Genomic DNA, 24,806 nt, shown 5'->3' on the forward strand with positions numbered 1-24,806 from the left:
AGTTTAAAAACTCTGGTAATATGATGATGATTGATGATACAAGCATCCTTTGGTACATCCTTGGGCATGGAGTCTTCAGATAATCATCAGGTGCCACTCCAGTGGTCAATAGTCTGTTTCCTGAAAACCTAGACAGAACACTGAAAAATTGGATAAGCCTTGTGCACACATTTTAATTATTACGATTATGCTTGTCAAAGAGCTGGAAGCTGAAGGTTTTAATTTTTCTCTAAACTGACTGACAAGGCATTCACAATCCATGCCTAGATTAGCCTATGGAAATACAGAGGTTTGATTGAGTCCTTTTTAGGAAGCCCATGATATTTCCCGTGATATTTCAGATGTGTAATTTCTTCAAGCCATTATAAAGACACACCCTAGATTTTTCTCAATTAAGCTCCCATCTTGAGGTGTTCTGATACTTGTTGAACAGTTTGTTGAGAACTTAGAAGCCTTATCTCTAGGATGCTCATTGAGCCTGTTAAACAAATTCCTTAGAAGCCTTATCTCCAGGATACTTATTGAGCCATAGAACAATGTTATTGACAAATTGTGAATGCACCACTTTTGATCCAAAAATAGTTTTCCTACCGGAATTAGCACATCCACAACACACGTGTGATTGTATTTTCTTTTACATAAACAATTAATGTGTAATGGAAAGATAATGAAGCTCATCAAAGAGAAACAAAAAGGAATCCACACAGCGACATACACTAATCAGCTGCACTGTGAACTCTCTTATAATATTCCTAATTGGAAAATATAGGAAATAACAAAGACTATGAACTAACTACAAATTGCAATCTCAAAAACATGCAAGCACATGAATTAAATCCCAGAAATGTGAACCAAGCTCTGAGCCATTTTATTAATATGAGCAAAATGGGTACAATAGATGGTAATAGTAGAACCTGGGCTTGCTACAAGCAAGCAAGGCAAATCTCAGGTGACAATAATGAAGCCTAAGTGCTGTAGAAGCTCCTCTCCAATTTTTGCGCTGACCCAATAAAGTTTTGCTGCTGCTTCCAGATAGGAAATGGAAAATATGCCCTCAGAAGTGCTAAAAAAGTAATGATAAATTAGTGAGTGCACTTTCTCAACAAGGCCAACAAAACCCAGAAAGGGATTGGCCCCAAACCAACTCTACAAGAAACCTACAAAGTGCTGCAAATTGCCAACTGACTAGTAAAACAAACTGTTGGAAGAAAGTGGATTTCTGGCCTGAATATTGTCTAAATCACGCTGAAAATGCAGCCATAGACTCCTCTCCAAATACCCACAACAACCTAAAAAAGGTTTGGGCTGATTCCAAGTGACGAGAAAGCCCAACAAATAGTGTGAGTGGCCCTCTGACTGGCTACACGCTCTGCTGACAAATAATGCTCCAAAAACTCCCAAATTCTCTGTTGTAATGCCACTAAAATTCCACACTAAATCCCCTTCGGAATCTACCTTCTCCTCCAGCCAATCTCCTTTGGAAATTAGTTTCCCTCTTCCCCTACACAAGCTTTCTCTAGTGAGCTCTGCGCACTGCCAGAATGGAGAAATTCGGCCCACCAAATGGCCAAGACTTTTGCCTTGCAAAACACTACCAAAATTCTGGTCTCAAGGTAGGAAATCTCTCTGCAAATCATCGAATCTCCCAATTCATTCTAGCTAAAGAAATTTGAGCTCCACAAACTGCCTCTACACCTAGGAAGTGTGCAAAATTGGGTGAACACCTACAATAAAGCTCTGTGGAAATCTTGAATTGGGCTATCCAAATTTTCTTACTAGGGAGACACTCGAAGTTCTCTGAAATGAGGGTGGAATTCCACTTGGAACTCTTGTGCTAAACAACTCCAAGAGAAGATGTAATGTGAAGTGTAATGGTCAAAAGATAATTCACAAAATGAGTCCATCCTCTCATAATTTCCCCTCATGCCTCTAGACCGCTTTTTTTTTAATATTATTTTGTTGGTGGGGGCCATTTTCCATTAAGTTACTTTTGCCGCCATTTAATAAATTAATAATTTTACACTATTCTCTAATAAATAATACTAACCACCTTTATCCAATAATATTTGCCCATTTTTAATTAATATTACTAAAATTGGGAAAAATTCCGACTCACATGCTCATAAAATTGGGGATATTATAGTCATCCCCACCAAAAATTTGCTTCTCCTCAACCAATGCTCGAACAAGTGCTCCCTCTCTTTGCTGATCCAAAGTGTTGCTGCAAACAATACCGGGGTCTTAAATGTGCCACTTAGTCACCCTCAATTTGTGCACCATCCGATCATAAATGAATCCCTCGATACTAGGGTCCCATGCTAATCTCAAAAAGATGCCACCATGCCGACACTGCACCACTCTGATTACAACTGACTGCCCATTGTGTGCATACCATATCCTCCTCTCCTAGAACTTGATGGTGAAATATTGATAAAGGCCAAATACATCCTGCCCAAGCATCTCCATGATGCCAAAGCCTACCCATCCAAAACTAACCCCGAACTTGTGCAGTAATAGGGAAAGCCTGCCTTGCCATACGATGAAGGCCTCTGCAAACCCCCATGTGTCAGCCCAAGAGTGAACTAGATTACTCTCTGCCACAACTCCGCTCATCATGAGACAGAGTGATCTATCAACCAACTGAATCCCTGGATCCCATAGCCAGAGATGCTGCAACATAGCTCTGGCAACTGCTGGAATCCGTTCGTGTCTCGTCTCTATTCCTTGCATGCAATCAATATATAGGCTCCATATATCACGAACTAATCTGATGCACGCTAAATTGCCCTATGCCTGCCACTGCGTAGTATTGACGACCTCTAGAAACGACATGTGCCAAATAGCTACCCCTTGAATGCAGCCAATAGATGGGTATCCTATATTCGCAATCGACTCAGTGTATGTGGATCTGTCCTGCTCCTGCCAACCATCACCACTAAGTTTGCCATCCGCTCTCTCGATAATGTGCCAATACAATGTCTGGAGCCACGACACATAGTGGAAAACTGCCTCAATCGTACACTGTATCCTCTGCTCATGCATGGTCCCCACACGCCTTGTGGAAAGAATGACACACGTCTCCCTTGAACGATATGCCACCCCTGCAGATGATCACCTCATCTCCCAACCTGTGGTTGTCAACTCGCGCACCGACCCAATGCTGTCGCTGAGAAGTCTCTCCCCTAGTGCGCTGAGTGTCATCCAAATATCTCGAGTGAGCTCCCCGTCCCTTGCTGCTTGTGCCTAGAGTGTCAAATGACAAAAACCAAATTGTCTGTGCCTGTAAGTGATGTAGAAGACGGACAAGCGTGTGGGTCCCCATGGATACCATCAAGTGTTGCTCATCTACGTCCCTATTGATCTTGGGTGAACTACACCCAAAGGTATGCCTAGTGTCTCTGTCCATAAGTCTCTTTGGAGGCCAGACTCCAAGACCCCGTGATGTAGCACCATACGCCCCTGCATACCACCAAGCATCCTTGTACTGCTCGACATGCCACTGTACATTGCGGCCTACCCTTGTACACCGCTGGATACCCCCTACTACTGCTGTACCATCTTGTAATGTCTCGCGTCTTGCCCGTGTCACTATACCTGACACTCCTCGCAGGTACTCAATGCGATGCGAGTCACTCCTCCTACTCCACAGTGTAAACCAACATGCTATGGCACACCACCATGCATCTCCATGCTCCTCTGCAGGCCACTGCTCCTCACTACATAGCCTTGCACACCACTAGATGTTATGGTCTAAAATTGGGTCTGTATGCATCAAGCCACATCCCTCTATATAACACTGGACCCTACGACATAACTCTGTGCAGTCTTGTGTACCACTGCCTACTGTCGTACCACCCTGTAACATATGGTATCCCGCATGTGCCAAAGTATCTGCCACTCTGCTAGTGAACCCACCATGACACGCGTCATGTCTCCTCATCCATCTTGGTAGACTTGAGCGGCCTAACTCCACACCTGCTAGAGGGGATATCTCTGCTATGCCGATCCTCAGTGACCCCTGAGCCCAATACCTCAATGGGAGAACACCGTCTCCATACAATGCCCGGTCTGGTGGCCTACCCATGCCACCTTCTCCAACCAGCTCCTGCCAGAGAATGCTAATGCCAAAACAACCCATGGAGTTTGCTCACAAATTGCCTAGCCACCAATGCCGACTGGAACTCCCCTAAAGAATGCATGTGCTCAATCATTGGATCGACTACCTCATCAATGACATAGCCATCCCACATGTCTAATATCGAATAGGAAGCCCCACTTGGGTCCCAATGCCAACCTGGGCCTCCAGTACCCTCGGTGTCTGAGAGCTCCCACAGAGCTTCACACTAGACTACAACCATCCCCATGAGTCCAACCCACTCCATCGGGTACCAACTCAGAATCTCTCGCATCCAACCCCAAGAGAGGGATTGAATGCACCACTCTTGCACATAGAACAAGCCCTCCATCTTGCAAGTGTTGCACCCTACGTAGCTCATGTTGCCTCATCTCACAATCCTGGTCAACACATAAAAATTTTCGAGGTGACTTTGCATCTCTCTCTTCGCTGTGCAAGGGTAACCTAACAATGTTGCAAGCCCTACTTTATAAGCCCAAAGAGAGCTACTGTCTGGAAGTACTGCAACTTTGCTGACAGCCTGTGCATCTGTCTGCTCTAAATTAGTGGCTGGCCCAAAAGATGACTGCCCGTCCTCCTCCCCCATGGGCTCAACATGAGTCATGGACTAGCCCTCCATGACTAGCTCACGTCCCTCTATGTGTTCTCCATGTTGTTGTAGGTGGCTTTCGTCTGGGAACTCAATCATGGCTCCGGGTACCTCTGTGTCTCCTGGAACCCCAACTAGGAATGACACCTCATCAACAGATGGCTCTATGGGTGTATGCTCTACTCTCTCTGCCAAGGTGTCAACTGGTGCTATCAAAGAGGTCTCCAACAATGGTGACTCTTGTGCTATACTGGGTATATCAATGTGCTCCCCACACTCTTGCGTACTCCATACTCAACCTCCTCCTCAGGCTCCTTATATCTAAAGCCAGGTTTCCACCAGCAGAAGCACCTCTTGGTCTCACCCTCTAACTGTCGCTGTCCTGCCTGCTCCTTTTGAGGAGATTTGGTGCCCTGAGTTGGTCGACTTTCCCCACATGGTGTAGATGGTTGCACCCCCACGGCCTGTGCACCTCTAGTGTCTCTGCTGTAAGGATGAGGATGGGTCAGGTCTGTCACCCTCCTCAACCGGGCCAACCTCTCATTGTTCCAACGTACTCCACCCCAAAATTCCTACATATTGAATCTCCCTTTAGCCATGGGTTTGTTTACGGTTCACTATGCATACATACCCAAATCTTCCATGATCTTGCTGGCTACCCACAACTGGGCCAAGATCAAGGCTCTGATACCATTGTAATATTCCTAATAGGAAAATACAGGAAATAACAAAGACTATGAACTAACTACAAATTGCAATCTCAAAAACATGCAAGCACATGAATTAAACACTAGAAATATGAACCAAGCTCTGAGCCATTTTATTAATATGAGCAGAATGGGTACAATAGATGGTAATAGTAGAACCTGGGCTTGCTACAAGCAAGCAAGGCAAAACTCAGGTGATAATAATGAAGCCCAAGTGTTGTAGAAGCTCCTCCCCAATTTCTGTGCTAACCCAATAAATTTCTATTGCTGCTACCAGATAGGAAATGGAAAATCTGCCCTCAGAAGTGCTCAGAAAATTCTGATAAATTAGCTGGTGCACTTTCTCAACAAGGCCAACAAAACCTAGAAAGGGATTGGCCCCAAACCAACTCTCCAAGAAACCCACAAAGTGGTGCAAATTGCCAGCTGACTAGTAAAACGCACAGCTGGAAGAAAGTGGATTTCTGGCTTGAATATTGTCTGAATCACACTGAAAATGCAGCCATAGACTCCTCTCCAAATACCCACAAAAACCTAGAAAAGGTTTGGGCTAATTCTGAGTGACGAGAGAGCCCACCAAATAGTGTGAGTGGCCCTCTGGTTGGCTACACGCACTACTGAGAAATAATGCTCCAGAAACTCCCAAATCCTCTGTTGTAATGCCACTAAAATTCCACACAAAATCCCCTCCGGAATCTACCTTCTCCTCCAGCCAATCTCCTTCGGAAATTAGTTTCCCTCTTCCCCTACACAAGCTTTCTCTAGTGAGCTTTGCACACTGCCAGAATGGAGAAATTTGGCCCACCAAATGGCCAAGACTTTTGCCTTGCAAAACACTACCAAAATTCTGGTCTCAAGGTAGGAAATCTCTCTGCAAATCATCGAATCTCCCGATTCATTCTAGCTAAAGAAATTTGAGCTCCACAAACTGCCTCTACGCCTAGGAAGTGTGCAAAACTGGTGAACACCTGCAATAAAGCTCTGTGGAAATCCTGAATTGGACTCCCCAAATTTCCTCACTAGGGAGACACTCGAAGTTCTCCAAAATGAGGGTGGAATTCCACTTGGAACTCTTGTGCTAAACAACACTTCTCTTCTTGTGCTAAACAACTCCAAGAGAAGATGTAATGTGAAGTGTAATAGTCAAAAGATAATCCACAAAATGAGTCCATCCTCTTATAATTTCCTCCATGCCTCTAGACCGCTTTTTTTTTAATATTATTTTGTTGGTGGGGGCCATTTTCCATTAAGTTACTTTTGCCGCCATTTAACAAAATAACAATTTGACAATATTCTCCAATAAATAATACTAACCACCTTTATCCAATAATATTTGCCCCTTTTTAATTATTATTACCAAAATTTTGCCTAAGTGACTCCCATGCTCATAAAATTGGGGATACTAAATCTCTTGTAGCTAATCACCCACGAGCTAGATCCAAGGTCTGAGAAAGTTATAAGTGGTTTTTCAGCGTGTTTGTAAGTATTTTATTAGCAATCAGGCAAGCTTGAATTCAACCTCTGCCTTCCAGGCTAGTAATATCAGAATAAACATGAACAACTAGTGCCAGAGAGAAAGGATGGAGCAAGCACTTATAAATGGAACCAACAAGTGAGTAACAAACGTGTGAGCGCACTAGAGCTTTGAGGGGGTTGTGGTAATTAAACCAATGAGTAGGGGATGATTGTGCGATAAAGGTTTGAAAGAGCGGTAATGTTAGTAAGAGTATTGACGATAGATGGCACCTAGTTTAGGCAACACAAGCGATAGATCTCTAAGAGATGGAGTTATGTCATGGGAGCTGGTACTAGAGAACCATAGCGTGAGATGTTACATTAGAAAATGTTTCAAGAGATAGCACGATAGGGCTTGTGTCAGATAGTTCGATCGATCCCCCTTCTTTGTTGTGAGGTAATCTATTTATGGACCACCTTGTCGAATCCCATGCACAGCTGAAGGGGCACCACTTGCCCCATGGAGCCTTCACCCAAACATTAACTCTTCAGAGTGGCAGGGGGACTCGGGGTGGGCACTGCCCAACTAACTTGTCCTTTCATGTTGCTAGCAGGTGGTGAGTTGCCCATTCTGAAATTCGGCCCAGTTGTATTTTAATAATTCTAGTGAAAACAGAGAACAACTATTCCCAGCTGAAAGAGAGGTTTGAGGTTAAATTCCTGCGGGCGAGGTTATGGCTTTTCAGGGCAATCAATCAATACCTGACAATCTTTCCTCGGATCAGGGGTTCGTAAGGTAGTCCAACCTTCAGTTGTGTTAATTAAATTAACTTTTAATTAATTAATATCAATTATTAATTAGGGTTCTACCAGTCGTGGTTCTCTCCACATTGGTGTGGCCGTCATTCCTATATTTAAAATAGCAGGGGTAGAACAGGGGGATGTTACAAGTGGCATAGAGAGATAAATGGATAACTGTCTTGTCTAGATCTATGCAAACATGAAGAAGTATTTCTACTTCCGCAAGGCCCCAACAATATTTCCAGTACAAGTTCCACATCAACAAACAAACCAATACTAAATAGTTAGATGATATCTTCCAGATCCCAACCTTGAACTCTCTCTTCTAGGCACTAGCATAGTACCCATTCCAACTCCTCTTTCATTTTTTCCTATTGACAAACATCTATTTTGAGCTTTTTCCATTGACCTTGGATGTTAGGAGATATGATTCCAATGGACTACGATGGTCTTGTGTACCATAGTTCCTAGATTTTCTCATCTTGTACATCTTTCTCTTGGATTGTCTCTCCATTTTCATAGTTGGCTTTCTAGGATCTACATTGCACTCTACTTTCTGCATCTTGCTTTTTATATAGAAGTTGTCTTAGCCCTCCCACTTTGTATTGGCATCAATATTGGCAATTAGGGCCAACTTCCACCTTAGGACAACTCACATGATGGAGATGATTATTGAATTGGATTCCTCTTTTCGAGAGGTACAGTTTTGATATGAAGATCATCTCATTCTAACAAGCAGAAATGGAATTTTGAATTTATTCTTTTTCATGGTCAAATTGTCAAGGTTGACCTGAGTCAAATGTAGGCTCATGAAACCCAATGGATGTGTCTCCTCTCCCTCAACGAATTGTATAAATAAGAGTGGCCCTTCTCTCATTTGGACATCACTCATCTCATCACATCATCTTCTCTCTCCTCTCTTGATTGGTTCGTACAACTTGGAGGCTCTCTTCTTCGCACGTGTGGAAGGAAGGCAGATTTCTAGACCAATTTTGGAGGCCGAAAATTTTAGGGATTAGGGTACGTGTTGACCAACATTGACTTGGAGTATTTGACCAACATTGAGTTCTGTTTTGGGGGCAAAATTTTGATTTCTACAGGCCACATTCTTTGGCACAGATTTCGAGGTGATTGGGGATTGTTTGACCGAGTTGATTGTTGCGTTGACTTTTTGGTTTGACCGCAGAATTACAACAGACTTTGACTAGGTTGACCGAGCAGGTTTTGGGTTGACTTTGACTCCCTTGGCAGGCCGCATTCTTCTGTTGTTGACCGAGCTGATTGGAGGACATTTTGGGGCAACTTTGACCATTGTTGATTTTTTGGTTAGGACTACATTGATTGTTGATTTGGCATAATTGTTTGGGCATGTATTTCTGATATTTGTACTCTCTGTCTCTGCTAAACTATTGCAGAATAATAAGAAGATTTGATCAAAGGGTTTCCCCACATTGGGGTTTGTCCATGGCATCCGCCACATCTTGTGTCCTATTGTCTTGGCTTGTCTCCTGCATATGTTTTTATGTTCTATCTGCATTTACTGTCAATGTTTATAAGTTATTGTGATTTCTTCTGAAGATAATCAGAAATTGTCATTGGGTTGATAAGAAACATTGAAGTGAATTGTGCTAAAGCATAGAACATACCATTGTTATCTAAAATTAACATGGTATCGAAGCTCAAGTGAAGACAAAGCCCAATCAAGAATGAAGCAAAACAATCACTAAGGGAAGTTGTTGGACAAGGACTTGGAATTAATCCCAATGACGACTACATCTTTCTTCAAATCTGAGAACAAGCTTAAGGACAAATTCGACTATCATGCATGGAAGATGACTTTGGATTTGACTTTAGAAGAGAATGATGCCATAGACTATGTCAAAGGAAGAATAACAGAGCCTCCTTCAAATGCATCTGCTGCGGCACAAACAAAGTACAAGAAAGGTGAGATTAAAGCTAAGAAGATTATTGTTGATTCTATTCACAAGCCTTTTGTTGCCTATATTTCTGATTTAGAAACATCGAAAAAGATGTATGGCAAGTTGGTTGGGATATTCAAAGTTAATAATGCAAATCAAGTTCTCTTTCTCAAAAACAAGTTGAAAGACATAAGATGGATAGAGGAGAATCCATCCAATCCTACTTCACGAGGATTATCGAGATCAAGAATGATCTCCTATCTATTGGAGAAGTCACTGGTGATCGGGAGCTCTCACTTATTGCACTTGTGGGCCTTACAAGAGATTGGGATGTTTTCAACACTACCATTCTCAATAATGATAGGATTTCGGGATTTGATGAACTATTGGCCATATGCACTCAAGAAGAAATAAGGATGATGGAAAGGGACAAGCCCTCAAATGGAAACAATCCTACTGCCTTCTCCTCTCATTCTAAGAGAAGGAACAATGCCGGTCCAAGGAATCAAGGACAAGGGTTCAAGCCGGGATTCAAAGAAGGAAGAAAAGGAAGGTGCTTCAATTGTAATAGGTTTGACCACTTCGCTAGAGAGTGTCCTCACAAGAAGGATACTCCAAGGGATGATGGCAATCAAAGGAACAACAGGTTCAATAACAAAGGAAAGAGGAATGCTCCCGTTGCTTAAAATGGAAGTGGTCGTCCTCCCAAGAAGTCGAGAAACTTCAGGTATGATGAAGTTAATGTTGTAAAGAAAAAATAATTTTATCTTATCTCTTCCCTCTCCACCGCCTCTCCTCCGGATACATTGGACCATTGGTTGATTGATAGTGGTGCCTCAAGGCACTTCATTGGGTACAAGGAAGCCCTCTCAAACTTGGTTGAAAAGAAGATGAATATGGAGATTATTCTTGGGGATAATGCCACTTATCCCGTGAAAGGAAATAGGACCGCTACTCTCCACTTAAATCAAGGACAAACTCTTCATTTGCAAGAAGTGCTATATGTACTTGATCTGAAAAAGAACTTGGTTTCTATTTTTGCGATGGAAGACAAAGGTTTTAAGCTGACATTTATTGATGGGAAGGTTCGTGTTTGGCAAAGGAACCCAAGAGATGTATTCACTCTTGGATTCAAGGTTGAAGGTCTCTATTAGGTTGGAGAAGTTCGTTGGGAGCAATGACTTGTGATACTTCTCTTCAATCCGAATTATGGCACCGAAGATTTGGTCACTTTCATTTCAAAGCCTTACCTGATGTAAGGAAGATGGTCACAAGGTGCCCGAATTCAACTTAAATCATGAAGGTGTTTGTCAAGGATGTGAAGCTTGAAAACATACAAGGGGACCACTCCCCTCAAGTGAGACTCAAACCACCGATATTCTTCAATTGGTCCATTCTAATCTATCAGGTATGTTGCTCGTGACATCTTTGAGTGGATATTTGTATTATGCTATTTTGTGGATGACTTCTCTCGCAAAACATGGATCTATTTATTAAAGAAGGAGGATGAAGTATTCAAATGGTTTTGCTCCTTCAAAGCTTTGGTCGAGAATCAAGCAGGGAAGAAGATCAAAATATTGAGGACTAATAATGGGACCGAATACGAGTCAAATGAATTCAAAGAGTATTGCAGAGAAGCTGGCATTAAGAGGAAGACCACTATTGCATATACTCTTGAACAAAATGGGTTGCTGAAAGGAAGAATCGTACTATCATAGAAGCCACTCGTGCCATGCTTAATGACCAAGGTCTACTGAAGTTCTTATGCGGAGACGCTGCCAACACCGCTGTGTATGTTCAAAACAAATGCCCACATCAAGCTTTGGAATTCAAGACGCCTGAAGAAGTTTTCATTGGTAAGAAACTTGATGTTTCTAATTTTAGAATTTTTGGTTGTTCCGTATACTGTCATGTGCCAAAAGAGAAAATAAACAAACTAGATGCATTTGGGAAGAAAGGAACGTTTGTGGGCTAGAGTGAAACTTCGAAGGCATATAGAATTTATGTGCCTGGTCAAAGGGAAGTGGAATTAAGTCATGATGTCACTTTCGATGAAGATTCTACTTTTAGAAAGCTCTGAGATCTTCCTACTCCTAGGAAGGACAATGGTGATGCTGATGCAGAAAAACAGGATGAACCTTCGTCTGATGAATCGATGCTTGATGTTGAAAGTCCGATGGATCCCATTGATCCACCTCCTAGTGAGCCCTCTACTTCAAGGAAAAGGCCTTTGTGGCTCAAAGGTACTCTTGAAGATGCTGAGAAACATATTGCACCAAGTGGGACATTTCGTGAAAGCAAGAAGCAGAATAGGTACCAAGGGTACTTAGGTGCCATGAATACCATTGTACAATCTGAGCATTATACATTCGAAGAAGCCGTGAAGCAACAAGTTTGGAAGGATGCAATGAATGAGGAGTATGAGTTGATCATGAAGAATGATGTCTGAGATGTGGTTCCTAGACCGAAGGACAAGTCAATGGTCACTTTGAAATGGCTCTACAAGATCAAACATGGAGCTGATGGGAGTGCTGAGAAATTCAAGGCCAGATTTGTAGCTCGAGGCTTCTCTCAAAAGGAAGGAGTAGACTACGATGAGATATTTGCCCCAGTTTCCCGATATACCACCATCTGTTCAATTATAGCCCTTGCTACCTCGCAAGGATGGAACCTACACCAGATGGATGTCAAAACTGCCTTCTTGCATGGTTCGCTTAAGGAGGAAGTGTATGTGGAACAACCCGAGGGGTTCGAGGTTCAAGATCGTGAGACACATGTATGCAAGTTGAAGAAAGCCCTCTATGGGTTGAAGCAAGCCCCTAGGGCTTGGTATGAGAGGATCGATAGCTATGCTATGAAGCTAGGATTTACAAGAAGCGATGCTGACCCGAACCTATACTTCAAGGTTGAAAAGGATAAACCTCTCATTCTAGTCCTTTATGTGGATGATCTCTTTCTGACAGGTGATGGCCCTCTCATTCATCAATGCAAGAGGGAGTTGGCTTCCGAGTTCGAGATGAAGGACCTAGGACTGATGCATTATTTCCTAGGGTTGGAGGTTTGGCAAAAGCTAGGTGAGATTTCCTTTCTCAAGGAAAATATATTGTGAAGCTACTTGAGAGATGTGGGATGGTGGACTGCAAGTCCGTGACTACTCCGATGGAACTCAACTTTAAGAAGCTATGTGGAAGTGTTGTTGGGCCCGGATTGGTGAACCCTACTGAGTATCGTCAACTTGTGGGGGCCCTGATGTTTTTGGTCAACTCCTGTCTTGACATATGCTTCACTGTGAACACGTTGAGTCAATATATGGTCGAGCCTCATCACATTCATTGGATTGCTGCTAAGAATCTCTTGAGATATCTTCGGGGCACAATCCACTATGGTTTGAGATACACTGTCGAGAATTTGAGGCTACATGGATATACAGATGCTGATTGGGCTGGCAGTGTGGTGGATCGTAAGAGCATGTCTGGGTGCTGCTTCTCTTTGGGGTCTGCTTCAATATCTTGGATGAGCAGGAAGCAAAAATCGGTTGCACTAAGCACCGCCGAGGCCGAATACATTGCTGCAAGTATGGCTTGTTGTGAAGCAGTTTGGTTGAGGAAGCTCTTTAATGAGCTATTTGAGCACATGTTAGATACCATCGTGGTCTTCTGCGACAACTAGAGTGGGATTCGTCTATCAGAGAATCCTGTGTTCCACAACCGCTCCAAGCACATTGATATCAGGTAACACTTTATCTAGGATATGGTATAACGGGGAGCAGTTAGGCTCCAACACATCAGGACAGATGAGCAGGTTGCAGACACTCTCACGAAGCCTTTGGGGAAGGTCAAATTCTTAACCTTCCTAGAGAGACTTGGAGTCGTGGAACGACCCTCCTATGAGGGTCCCGTATGAGTTGGACACAGAGCTTTGGGAGCTCCTCGGGGCTTGAGGTACTTCTTGGAGCTAGCTATGAGCGACCATAGGGTGAGTGGTTCACCTTCCCCTAATGGTGTGTTGGATACAGGGTGAGTGGTTCACCTTCCCCTGTGATACCCCATTATGGTTGACATTTGTGTAGGGTGAGTGGTTCACCTCCCCCTACCCCGACACATGCATGTAGGGTGAGTGGTTCACCTTCCCCTGCAATTGGCATATGCATAGGATGAGTGGTTCACCTTCTCCTATGGCATATGAATAGGATGAGTGGTTCATCTTTTCCTGCTGATGCCTCGACACACATCCTACCCATAGAGTCTGAGACTCATGGGAAGTACCTCTCATCTGGCCAATTAGTTGGGAAAAGATGGTTAGGGACCATAACGCTACCGATGGACGCATCGTGTATTGTCGTACTCCTTATGACTAGGACATGGTATTCAACAACTTGATCTGGGATCAAGGACCGACTTTTGTCAGTGGAGAGTGGTATGATCTTATCACTCAGTCTCAATCACTTCTTCTTCATTATTATTTCATGGTTCAGCAGAGCAGAGCAAGACAGTGATAGGGATGATACAAGATGACAGGTTGGCATGATGATGTCAGATAGATTGGCAGGTGGAATTCTCCCTAGTTGAGAGGGAGTGTTAAACTTGGCAACTAGGGCCAACTTCCACCTTAGGACAGCTCATATGGTGGAGATGATTATTGCATTGGATTCCTCTTTTCGAGAGGTACAATTTTGTTATAAAGATCATCTCATTCTGACAAAGAAGAAATGGAATTTTGAATTTATTCTTTCTCATGGTCATATTGTCAAGGTCGGCCTTAGTCAAATGTAGGCTCATGAAGCCCAATGGATGTGTCTCCTCACCCTCAACGAATTGTATAAATAGGAGAGACCCTTCTCTCATTTGGACATCACTCATCACATCATCTTCTCTCTCCTCTCTTCATTGGTTCGTACAACTTGGAGGCTCTCTTCTTTGCACGTGTGGAAGGAAGGCAGATTCCTGGACTAGTTTTGGAGGCTGAAAATTTCAGGGATTAGGGCATGCATTTACCAGCGTTGACTTGGAGTATTTGACTAGCGTTAACTTTTATTTCGGTAGCAGAATTTCGATTTCTGTAGGCTGCATTCTTTGGCACGGATTTTGAGGTGATTGGAGACTGTTTGACCGAGTTGACTTCTGTGTTGACTTTCTAGTTTGACTGCAGAATTACAGCAGACTTTGACTGATTTGACCGAGCAACAGTGTTGTGAACATCCCGATTTTATCTCGAAATCACAATTTTTTGGCCTAGCCGATGTTTGCCGATTTTTAAAGATATTTTTATGGTATCTTAATTTTGCCGATTTTTTACCAATATTTTCCTGATTTTTACGATTTTTTGGTTTCCCGAACCTTGCTGATTTTATCCTGATGTCGATGTTCACAACATTGCTGAGCAGTTTTTGGGTTGACTTTGACTCCCTTGGCAGGCCACATTTTTCTGCTGTTGACTGAGCTGATTGGAGGACGTTTTGGGGCAGCTTTGTCCACATTGACTTTCTGGTTAGGGCTGCATTGACTGCTGATTTGATTGCTGATTTGGCAGAACTGTTTGGGCATGTATTTCTGATATTTGTACTCTTTCTCTATGCTAAACTATTGAAGAATAATAAGAAGATTTGATCAAGGGGTTTCCCCACATTGGGTTTTGTCCCTGTCATCCGCCACATCTTGTGTCCTCTTGTCTTGTCTTCTGCATATGTTTTTATGTTCTATCTGGATTCACTGTCAATGTGTATAAGTTAATGTGATTGCTACTGAAGATAATTGGAAATTGTCATTGGGCTGATAAGAAACATTGAAGTAAATTGTGCAAAAGCATAGAACATACCATTGTTATCTAAAATTAACACCTTGGATGTTAAGAGAGATGATTCCAGTGGACTAGGATGGTCTTGTGTACCATAGATCCTAGATTTGCTCACCTTGTACATCTTTTTCTTGGATTGTCTCTCCATTTTCATGGTTGGCTTTCTAGGATCTAGATTGCACTCTTACTTTACTTTCTGCATCTTGCTTTTTATATAGAGGCTATCTTAGTACTCCCACTTTGTACTGGCATCACTGTAACCAGGAGTCCCATTGGCCTACTTTAGTTGTCATTTGTCAAACATTAGACAATTATCTTATCTTCTCTTATCTTATTTAGGTAAAAGTACAAAAACAATCAAAAGAAGAGGTAAGATGCCTGTAGTGGTCAGCCTTCGCTCTGGGATGCCTTGTTTTGTTCCTCTTCCCTATATCGCTCTTCCCCTTCAGAAAACTTATTTGTGCAAGGACATCTCTTTGAATTGCACAAATATTTGGTACACAAGTAATGTTATAGAGCTTTTCAGCATTGCTCCACCCATATTCTCAAAAGTTTATTTCAAGTTTTATTTTTTAACCGTTGAAGCAGGACTCACCAGGCATGACTTGGACGTGTGAGTCATACTTGGCTTGATGCCAAAATTGTGCCAAGTCAACTTGGTCAGGCAAAAACTCATTGAAGGCAAAGAATTGGCAAATATTTGTGAGTCCTACTCAGACTTTTGAATAAGTCACAAGTTTGACTCGAAATTTTTGGTGAACGTTTGTGCATTTTTCTAATTTTATATTTGTCGAGTAGACTTGTACTGTCTCCAGTATTGTTGAGCTGAATCTGGCTACTTTTGTTTTAACCTTGCAGAATATCTAGAGAAAAAGTTCTAGAAGAACTGACAGACGTATGCTACTGCTGTTCAGTTTACTTTCTATACTTGAAAGTTGAAAGATTAATAGCCTCATTTTAAAACCTTACCTATACAAATTTACCATGGATTCTGCAGATATATTCAAGAAAATTACTCAAAAATTCGGGATGTTGAGCGTGAGTTAGCAAATGTTACATTGGAGTTGAAGCTCACAGCAGGCCCAAAGAAGGCAGGTAAGGCCCAGTTGCTTTTCTTAAGAATTGTGTATCAGAATAAATCATCTGTCTAACAAGGGGAAAAGCTGTTCAGGTGTCAGGTCTGTTTGGTTGATTCTTTAATCATAGATTTAAAGATTTTAGTGTTTACATGGTGTTTTCTCATCTTTGTGTTACATGCAATATCAGCACTCGAGCATCTTCGAAAGAAGATAGAACTATCAACGGATAAAATTAGAATAGCAAAGCAAAAGGAGGAATTGGCAAGGCAGGTTTGTATCTATCTATCTAGCCTGACAATAGAACTGGTGCACTGTTTTGAATGATCTTCTCACTAGGATTATCAATGACGTCCTCATGAAAATTCAGTAAGCAATTCTTTAATTCAAAGAAGTCTTTTAAAAAACGACCAGTGGGTTAGAACTATGGTAAAGCCATTAATATTGATTGTTTTTCATATCCAGCTTGCTTGCTTTGTTGTTAGTATAAGTTCCAATAAGCTGAAATTTATTTTAGTTTATTTTCCCTTATTTTAATTTTTGAATCTCGAGGGCTCTGTTGATACTCGTGTTTATCATTCCCAGTACCAGAGTATTAAGCCCTCCACAAAATTTTGGCCTTTTTTTGACACCTTCTGGAAGGTTTTTGAGCTCTCAACCTGCTGACATTATGTTATGCGGTCATATTTCATTTGATGTTGCCAATGCTTCGTGGAGTATATAACTTATATTTATGGTCAATACAAGTTTGTGGTTAAAAGGATGGTCAGAGGGACATCTCTTGTTAAAAAATGACGATCTTCTGTATATGAAGTCAAAATAAGAAAGTTCAATCATATGAGAAATATAACCCAAACTCAAAGCCTTTTAATTGACATACGATCAGGGATTTCAGGTTTTATCATCAATTATGGCCCTTCCAGCTATTTCCTTAATAGTGCTGATGGTGTAAACGTAATTGATTTAATACTTCTATAGAAAAGAATAATATTTTCAAAATGTAATGGTATTTAGTGATCCAATTTTCACACGAACAAAATTCAATGAGCTGATGAAATAATAAATTAGAAGAAATGGAAGGTGGAAGAATAATGACATGTCATCTGGGGGTTTAGATAAAAATGACTATAACAATAAAGTAGGATAAAACCCCGAGGTAGAAAACTCAGTTTTTAGCGTATCCCTCACCATATGAATAGTGAGTGACCCCTAAGAAGTAAGGCCCTTAACTGAAGGTTCCCTTTATAGGTGTGTCAACTTGCATTATATATGAGATTATCCAAAGTGGTACATATTTCCTTCCTCTGTCGGGTATGCGTGAAGGGGCACCTCTCTCGCTCGAAAGATGTGGGTTATGGTCCTGGATCAAAACTATCAAGAAGCATCAGCCGCCGCCTCCCAGTCCCTCTCTGACAAGCACAAAGTGTCTGTTGAGTATCCAATGAGGCTAAATTATCCCCTCCCTCCTTCTCGCAAAGTATCAAAGCCCGAGTCTCAAAGGCCCGGTATCCGATCCCAGCATGAGCTCAATTGAGTAGCAGCCGAACCTAGCCGGGTAGCCGGTTCAAGTAGCGTCCAAGTATCCAAGCATCCCTGCGCAGTAGCTTCTTTGAGAATATATGATATTCCAATATTCAGGGTTGTTATATACTGAAAACTAAAGTAGTCCTATGAGAATTGAACTCTTTCTCTTTTGGATTCAACATTTTATTGATTAAAAAGAAAGATGAATTGATTTGACTAGGTTATAGAGATTTTGTTGGGAGAAAACATTCACTCATGGCACTAAGTTGCAATATGTTTTTCCAACTTTCAATTTTAAATCAGTTTAATGGTTCTATGACAGTCACATTATAAGCTCTTTCTAAAGATTTTTCAAAGGAAATTACTGATATTGGGTTCCAATCCCGAAACCTGACCTACAATAAAAGTGTTCCTCTGTTTGGATTTGCTTTACTCTTTATGATGGCACTTCACATGACGCTCCAATCCTTTTTCTAAAACAACAAAATTAAATTTTCCACCTTAAAAGAATAAACTTATTTTTTCAGAGTGAATGGCAAGGAAGATATTTATGAGCAGATTCACAGAGAGTGAATGACAAGGAAAAAATGGATGTTGAATAATAGGAGCAGTCAAATTAATAATTCAACCTCTTGTCATAGTAGGATTTCAAGCAAAAGGCAAGTGCCTCAAAGTTCAAACTATTTTTGAACTAACTATTATAGTAAAAACACCGAGAAGGTGAGAATTTTGAAAAGCCAAGACTAAAAAATATAAAATTGGAAGCAAACCTATAAAATAAACTTGAGCATAGGAAGAAACTGTAAGAGTTCAGATTCCCAAGTCATTTTCGATTTGCAGATCTGTCATATTAAGATACTAGTAGTTAAAAGTGAAAAAGAGGTTTTTTAAACTAGAGAGAATTTGAACCAAACATTAACTTCAAACCAGTTGCTAGAACTTTCTGGGAATGTTGGATGTGATCTTCTTCAAGAATCAAGACTCAATCTCAGGTGAAGTGTTGAAACATGTGTAAATTATTAAATAATTTCAATTTCGTCAATGTTTATTTCACAACTCTGCTTGTTATATCACATTTTTTTATTCTCTGAAAAAAGGAAATCTGTAAGCAAGGGGATGAGGCTACAGATGATAATCATCTGATTGTAAGGAATGTCCTAATGATGCCCCTCAGGTGTGGGAAGCAGCAGTGAAGGATTTAAAGAAGGAAGAAGCTCACAAAGAAGCAATTTGTGAGGATCTCAATCGGTTGGTATGAATCTTCTTCCTTCAATGCATTCATTTCATTTTAAAGTCGAGTATCTAAATGTTAGAAGACCTTAATTCTTTGCTTTCTTTTAAAGGTTCAAGAGAGTGCAACTGCACAATACTCAAGGTTGGAGGAATTGAAGAACCGGCTGGAAGCATTGAATCCTGTCAGAAAGGGTGTTACTCCTGAATCTGTAAATTCAGAATCCAATGGATTATCACCTGTCTCATCAGAGAATACTGCTACAAGCAAAAGCAATCAGGTATCATGTGACCTCCATCAGTTTTTATTGCTATTTTTCTTCACGTAGTGGTTCTTGTTTCTGTATCAACTTCTCAAACTGTTGTTTTAATCTGAAATCCCTGAATGTTTGTCTACGTTTTTGTTAGAACTGCTTATTAGATAACAAGATTTCTTTCTGACGTTTTATGGCTGTCAAGGTTAGGCAGAATTACAAGATCTTTCTAACATTCTGTTAGTTCTGTAATTTTTTGCTTCAACTGGTTCTTTCTCAGAATGCCAGGAAAATGGGGTCATCGGCACCAGATGATAAAGTGATTTCAACTTTGACTTCAAATCAACAGCTGAATGAGTCTGACAATAGTGGTTCCACTATTTCAACAAACTCTAGTTCACTCACAGACCATCTAGTGAATTCTAGGGCTCCAAAGATTCCATTTGAAAGAAAAGGTGTGGACAAGTCACATCCTAGTAGTCAGGGGCAATCAGCAAAACCAATGACTGAAGGACAGCATCTTGTTATAGTCAAAGGTCGAGGACATAATGTTAACAGAGGAAAGGGTAACTTGATACTTCAGAAACCAAAAGGTGAAAGTGCTTCTGGGTGGACTGGTGCTGGATTTGATGTTGATGCTAGGAGCTGAGATGTTTCTTCTATTTGAGAGCATCTTATTCCTATCATCTTTTCTAGTCACAGTTACAGCTTCATGTAGAAAACAAGATACAATAGCTGGATTCAAGTGGGGCAGGTATTGGTTTACCCATCCAACTTTCAAAACATAGCTAGTTGGTTGCAGATAGATGTACACTGGGGTCATCTAACTATTGAAAGGCACACTCAAATAAGAAAAATAATAGAATGTTGACTTAGGTATGGGATGAATTTCTATTCTGGTCAGAGTCCAAGGCTGGCAAATTTGCAGTTATCTTACATTAGTAACACTGTTTGTAGCTTTCTCTCTTGTACATATACTGGTACTCACATATCTGGAACTTCACTGTATGCTTCCTATCCGATGCCTTCATCCACAGACTAAGGAAAATAGAAAACAGTCAAAATTTTCTTCATCCAGTTGTGTTAAAAACTTCGACTTGAATTTTATTGCCCTATGGGGGTATGGATAGTATATCTTTAACACTTTTAGCAATGGGGTAGTGACTTCAACACATCTTATATATTTTATCAACCTAATAATGGAAGGAAGTTTTCATGTGCTTTGGGCCTGTATTAATTTGATAGTTGTATTGACATCTAGGGTATTCATACCCCCTTGATGTGTGGTTTCATTTTGAAGTTTTGGACTTGTATAGTGGATTTCATACTCATGAAACCGTTAAAAGTTACATTTTTTGTTTGTTTGTGAAACACCTTTTTATTACATTGAGAGATTTATAAAACTCCATATTGTGTACAATGGGAACACTAGGTACAACAACTGTGTGAGCATCATATCTTCTCTGCATTAAAACAGTGCATAAATGGGTGTGGCATGCCCAGCAGGATTTAGACATGGGTCATTGTGGTGGTAAGAAGCCCAACTTGATGCTAGCTCACAATCCAACTGACAAGTTAAAATATAATATTAGCCTTTAAAGAATTTTAAAGTATATCATCAGAATTAAATGTATTTGACAATTTTGTCCTTTTGAAACCAGATCCCCCAGTGAAAAGTAAAACTGTAGGAATGAATTCGGTACATGACATGGGGATACACTCTGGCTTCTTTTAAGTGAGAACTCCAAGATAGGTTTAAATTTTAGACTTAATGTGCTCAAAAGGAAATTGGTATACCTTCAATTTTTTAAAACTTGAATGCGATACTTAGCCATCACATGTAACTGAATGGATATTAGCATCCTACTTATAAGATAACATGAGATAATTCTCTTAATGTCCAAGGTTGACCAAAATAATGGGTCAATGGGGCTAGAAAATAACGGGAGTGCCAATGCTACTCTTGAAAGCCAAAATTTAGAGAGGTGCAAGTGAAAATAATACAAGAGATTAAGAAATGATAACCCAAGAGGGTAAACCAAAGAAGAGATACACGTGAAAATAGGATAAAAGAGATTAAGAAATGGTAACCCAAGAGAGTAAACCTAAAAAGTGTAAGATATGTAGTTTAAGAGAATTCTTCAGCTAAAATCACATGATAGAATATTTGTCGACGCGTTTTGAACTAACCAGTGTGGTTCATCATCAAGACAAGTTGAAGGATTAGATCTAAAATGCAGGTTAAATAGTTAGAGCAGAACTTCCAACAACTATAATTATTGACTAGGTAACGGCTAGATTGACTACCTAACGGCTATATTAGACGAGGGAACGGCTAGTTTGACTGGACACAGGGAGAAGGGGGCAAAAGACCAAATTGTAACTTAATTTGAGGTTTTTTATTAAATTAATGGTTAGTTAATTTATTAAATTACAAGTAAATTTATACAATACATATAACTACTAAGGATTAATAATATTAAAATAATTAAATAATATTTTAATTGTTTATTACCAATTTGTAACTTAGTTTGAAGTTTTTTTTAAAATTAATAGTTAGTTAATTTATTAAACTACAAGTAAAATTTATACAATATATGTAACTACTAGGGATTAATAATATTAAAATATGTTTAAAATAATAATATTTTAAATTTAATTGTTTATTGAAAATTAAGATCTAAGAAAATTAATTTTCTTATATTAATTAAGTTGAATTATTATATAAATGGTTAGTTATACTATTACTTATTTTATGTAATTCACGAGCTAGAAAAAGTCTATTCAAGTACTTAATATATTATTAACCTAATGAAGTTAATGTGTTAACCTTATTTTAAATAAATTCAAGGATATTATTAATAGGTTTTATACTAGATCCCTATTATTATATTAATATTATTACTATTAATTGTATAGGGAATCAATATCGAAGTAATCTACTTAGTTATTGAAATGCATCTATTATAGTTTTAGAATTAATTTAAGGGAAGGGTGGCTAATAAAATTAAATATCTAGAAATTTAAAAGGATAAATCAAATAAGGTAGGAGGCTAAAGAAGGAAGGAATCAAGGGAAAAACCTTGAACAAGCTATAAAAAGAGGGAGGAGGGGGAGAGGGTGGCGAGAGGAAATGACTAGGAGGTGAGGGTCGGGATCCAGCATCTGCTGATCTTCCACCCGTCATCTCTATTGAGATTGCTTGGCCTCCTTTCGATCTCAATGGCTTCCCTAAATTTACGGTGGTGGAACTGCGAAATTCTAGCAATGACATTGGCCTCCTCAATACAAACATGATGTTTGGTCTTCTCTGCATGCTCAGCTAATGCGGAAGACTTAGTTCTCCCGTGCTTAAGATCAGTTGTGTGCTCACTGATTCTTTGATTAATGGAGCGCCCAGTCTCACCAATATAGGGGGTCCCACAGGAACAAGGAATAATATAGACCCCTTTCATGTCCTTAGGGTCGATAGGATCCTTCACCGATCAGAGGGATTTACAAATGGTGTTAAGGGGTCTAAAGGTCGAGGGGACATTATGCTTCCTCAGAATCCTCGCAATCCTGTCAGTGGTCCCTTGAACAAAAGGAAGATGGACCCCTGGGATACGTTCTTTAGGTTCTTTTTTAACCACCGAATTCTTGGAAGCTTTGAGGAAAGCCTTCTGACCCAAGTACTTGCTATAACCATTCTCGACAAAGACCTTGAGAAGATGGGATTTTTCTTTCTCGAAGCTCTTTTCATCAGAGATCCTTAGGGCACGAGTAGCGAGAGTGTTGAGAACGCCCAACTTCTGAGCTGGGAAATGATGGGAACTGGCATGGAGATATTGCTCAGTATGTGTTTTCTTCCGAAACACCTGGTGGGATAGGGAACCATCCATATTCTTAGAAATAAGAATATCAAGGAAAGGGAGGCAACCATCAACTTCCTGTTCCATGGTGAATTTAATGGCGGCGGACTGACTGTTAAGATGATGGAAGAAGAGATCTAACTCCTCTTGGCCATGCGGCCAGATGACATTAGTGTCATCTACGAATCTTTTCCAAAGCTTAGGTAAGAGGCAAGCCGAGGCCAGAGCTTTGGATTCAAAATCTTCCATAAAAAGATTAGCAACGACAGGGGATAGGGGTGAGCCCATGGCAACACCACAAGTTTGTTCGAAGAACTCACCTTCAAAACTGAAAAAGGTGGAAGTGAGACAGATCTCAACTAACCGAGCAGTATCAGGATCTGTAAGGCGCTTGATAACATCCAAAGCCTCATTTATAGGGATGCAAGTATAGAGGGAGACTACATCAAAACTAACAAGAATGTCTCTAGGGTCAAGCTTAAAATCCTTGAGCTCATCAACAAAGGAAGCAGAGTCTTTGACGAAAGACTCTGTATGACCAACTAAAGGTTTAAGCTTAAAGGCAAGGAACTTAGTTAGAAGGTAGGTCGAACCACCAATGGTGTTGACAATGGGTCTAAGGGGTGCCCCTTCTTTGTGAATCTTAGGGAGCCCATAGATCCTAGGAGTAATAGGATTGCTTTCAATGAGTTTATGGCAAAGGGAACTCACGGAGCTACTGGATTTGATGGCAAGAGCCACCGTTCTAGAAATCTTCTTAAATGGGTTTTTAGGAAGCTTTTTATAACTACCACTATTATGAAAATGATCTAACATCTTCTTGCGGTAGTCCTCTTTGTTAAGAATGACAACAACCCCTCCTTTATCAACTTTCAGAACAACGATGTCTTTGTTCTGATTTAAGGATCTGAGGGCCATAAATTCATCCTTACTAAGGTTACTCTGAGGGGCCTTTGCTTTCCTAAGGATCACAGCGCAATCTTGCCTAATAGTGTCCTTAATATTATCAGGCAAACCCCTGATCCCGAATTCTATGTCACAAATAATGTCATCAATTAGGATTTTTTTATTAAACTATTTAGGAGGGCAACTAACCTTTGTGAGTAGAAGTATTTATAAGATAACAAATTGAAGGGCAGGCCAAAATATGGTACAAACTACAAAGAAGTTTTGGACTACTCATTAGGAGTATCTTCCTCTACCCATGTTGAGAAATCATCTACCATATTGTGATTGATTGCAGAAGCTTGTATCCTATTGTGCCCTATTTTGTTGTGTTTTCCACAATTCATCTTGAAAAGTTGTCTCTCAACCACTGCTTTGTCAATTTGTTACTTATAATGTGAGAATGCAATAAGAAATGCTGTTCAATCTCCACCTTTCCTTCCCTACACACCTTGCATACCCTTTCTTCCTGTTTTCCCTTGGGATGTTCCCACCTCCTTGTTTCACATATTATTTTATGAGAGTTG

General features: G+C 40.4%; 1 protein-coding gene across 2 annotated transcripts in view; it reads left to right on the top strand.

Moving 5' to 3' along the window:
• The window catches only part of LOC149180621 (junctophilin-like protein), a 68,042-nt gene extending 47,339 nt beyond the window's left edge, over nt 1–20,703 (top strand). For both annotated transcript variants that reach the window (XM_089416205.1, XM_089416204.1), the window contains 5 exons: nt 16,397–16,494; nt 16,666–16,748; nt 19,174–19,251; nt 19,343–19,510; nt 19,764–20,703. In XM_089416205.1, coding sequence (XP_089272331.1) covers nt 16,397–16,494; nt 16,666–16,748; nt 19,174–19,251; nt 19,343–19,510; nt 19,764–20,132 — 796 coding nt within the window. In that variant the 3' untranslated portion in view covers nt 20,133–20,703. The remainder of the gene's footprint in view (nt 1–16,396; nt 16,495–16,665; nt 16,749–19,173; nt 19,252–19,342; nt 19,511–19,763) is intronic.
• Nucleotides 20,704–24,806: the final 4,103 nt, after the last annotated feature.

This window comes from Pinus tabuliformis, chromosome 3_2 (genome assembly GCF_031772625.1).
Source record: "Pinus tabuliformis cultivar Carrire ecotype Pingquan chromosome 3_2, CPIR1, whole genome shotgun sequence".
Classification (NCBI taxonomy): domain Eukaryota; kingdom Viridiplantae; phylum Streptophyta; class Pinopsida; order Pinales; family Pinaceae; genus Pinus; species Pinus tabuliformis.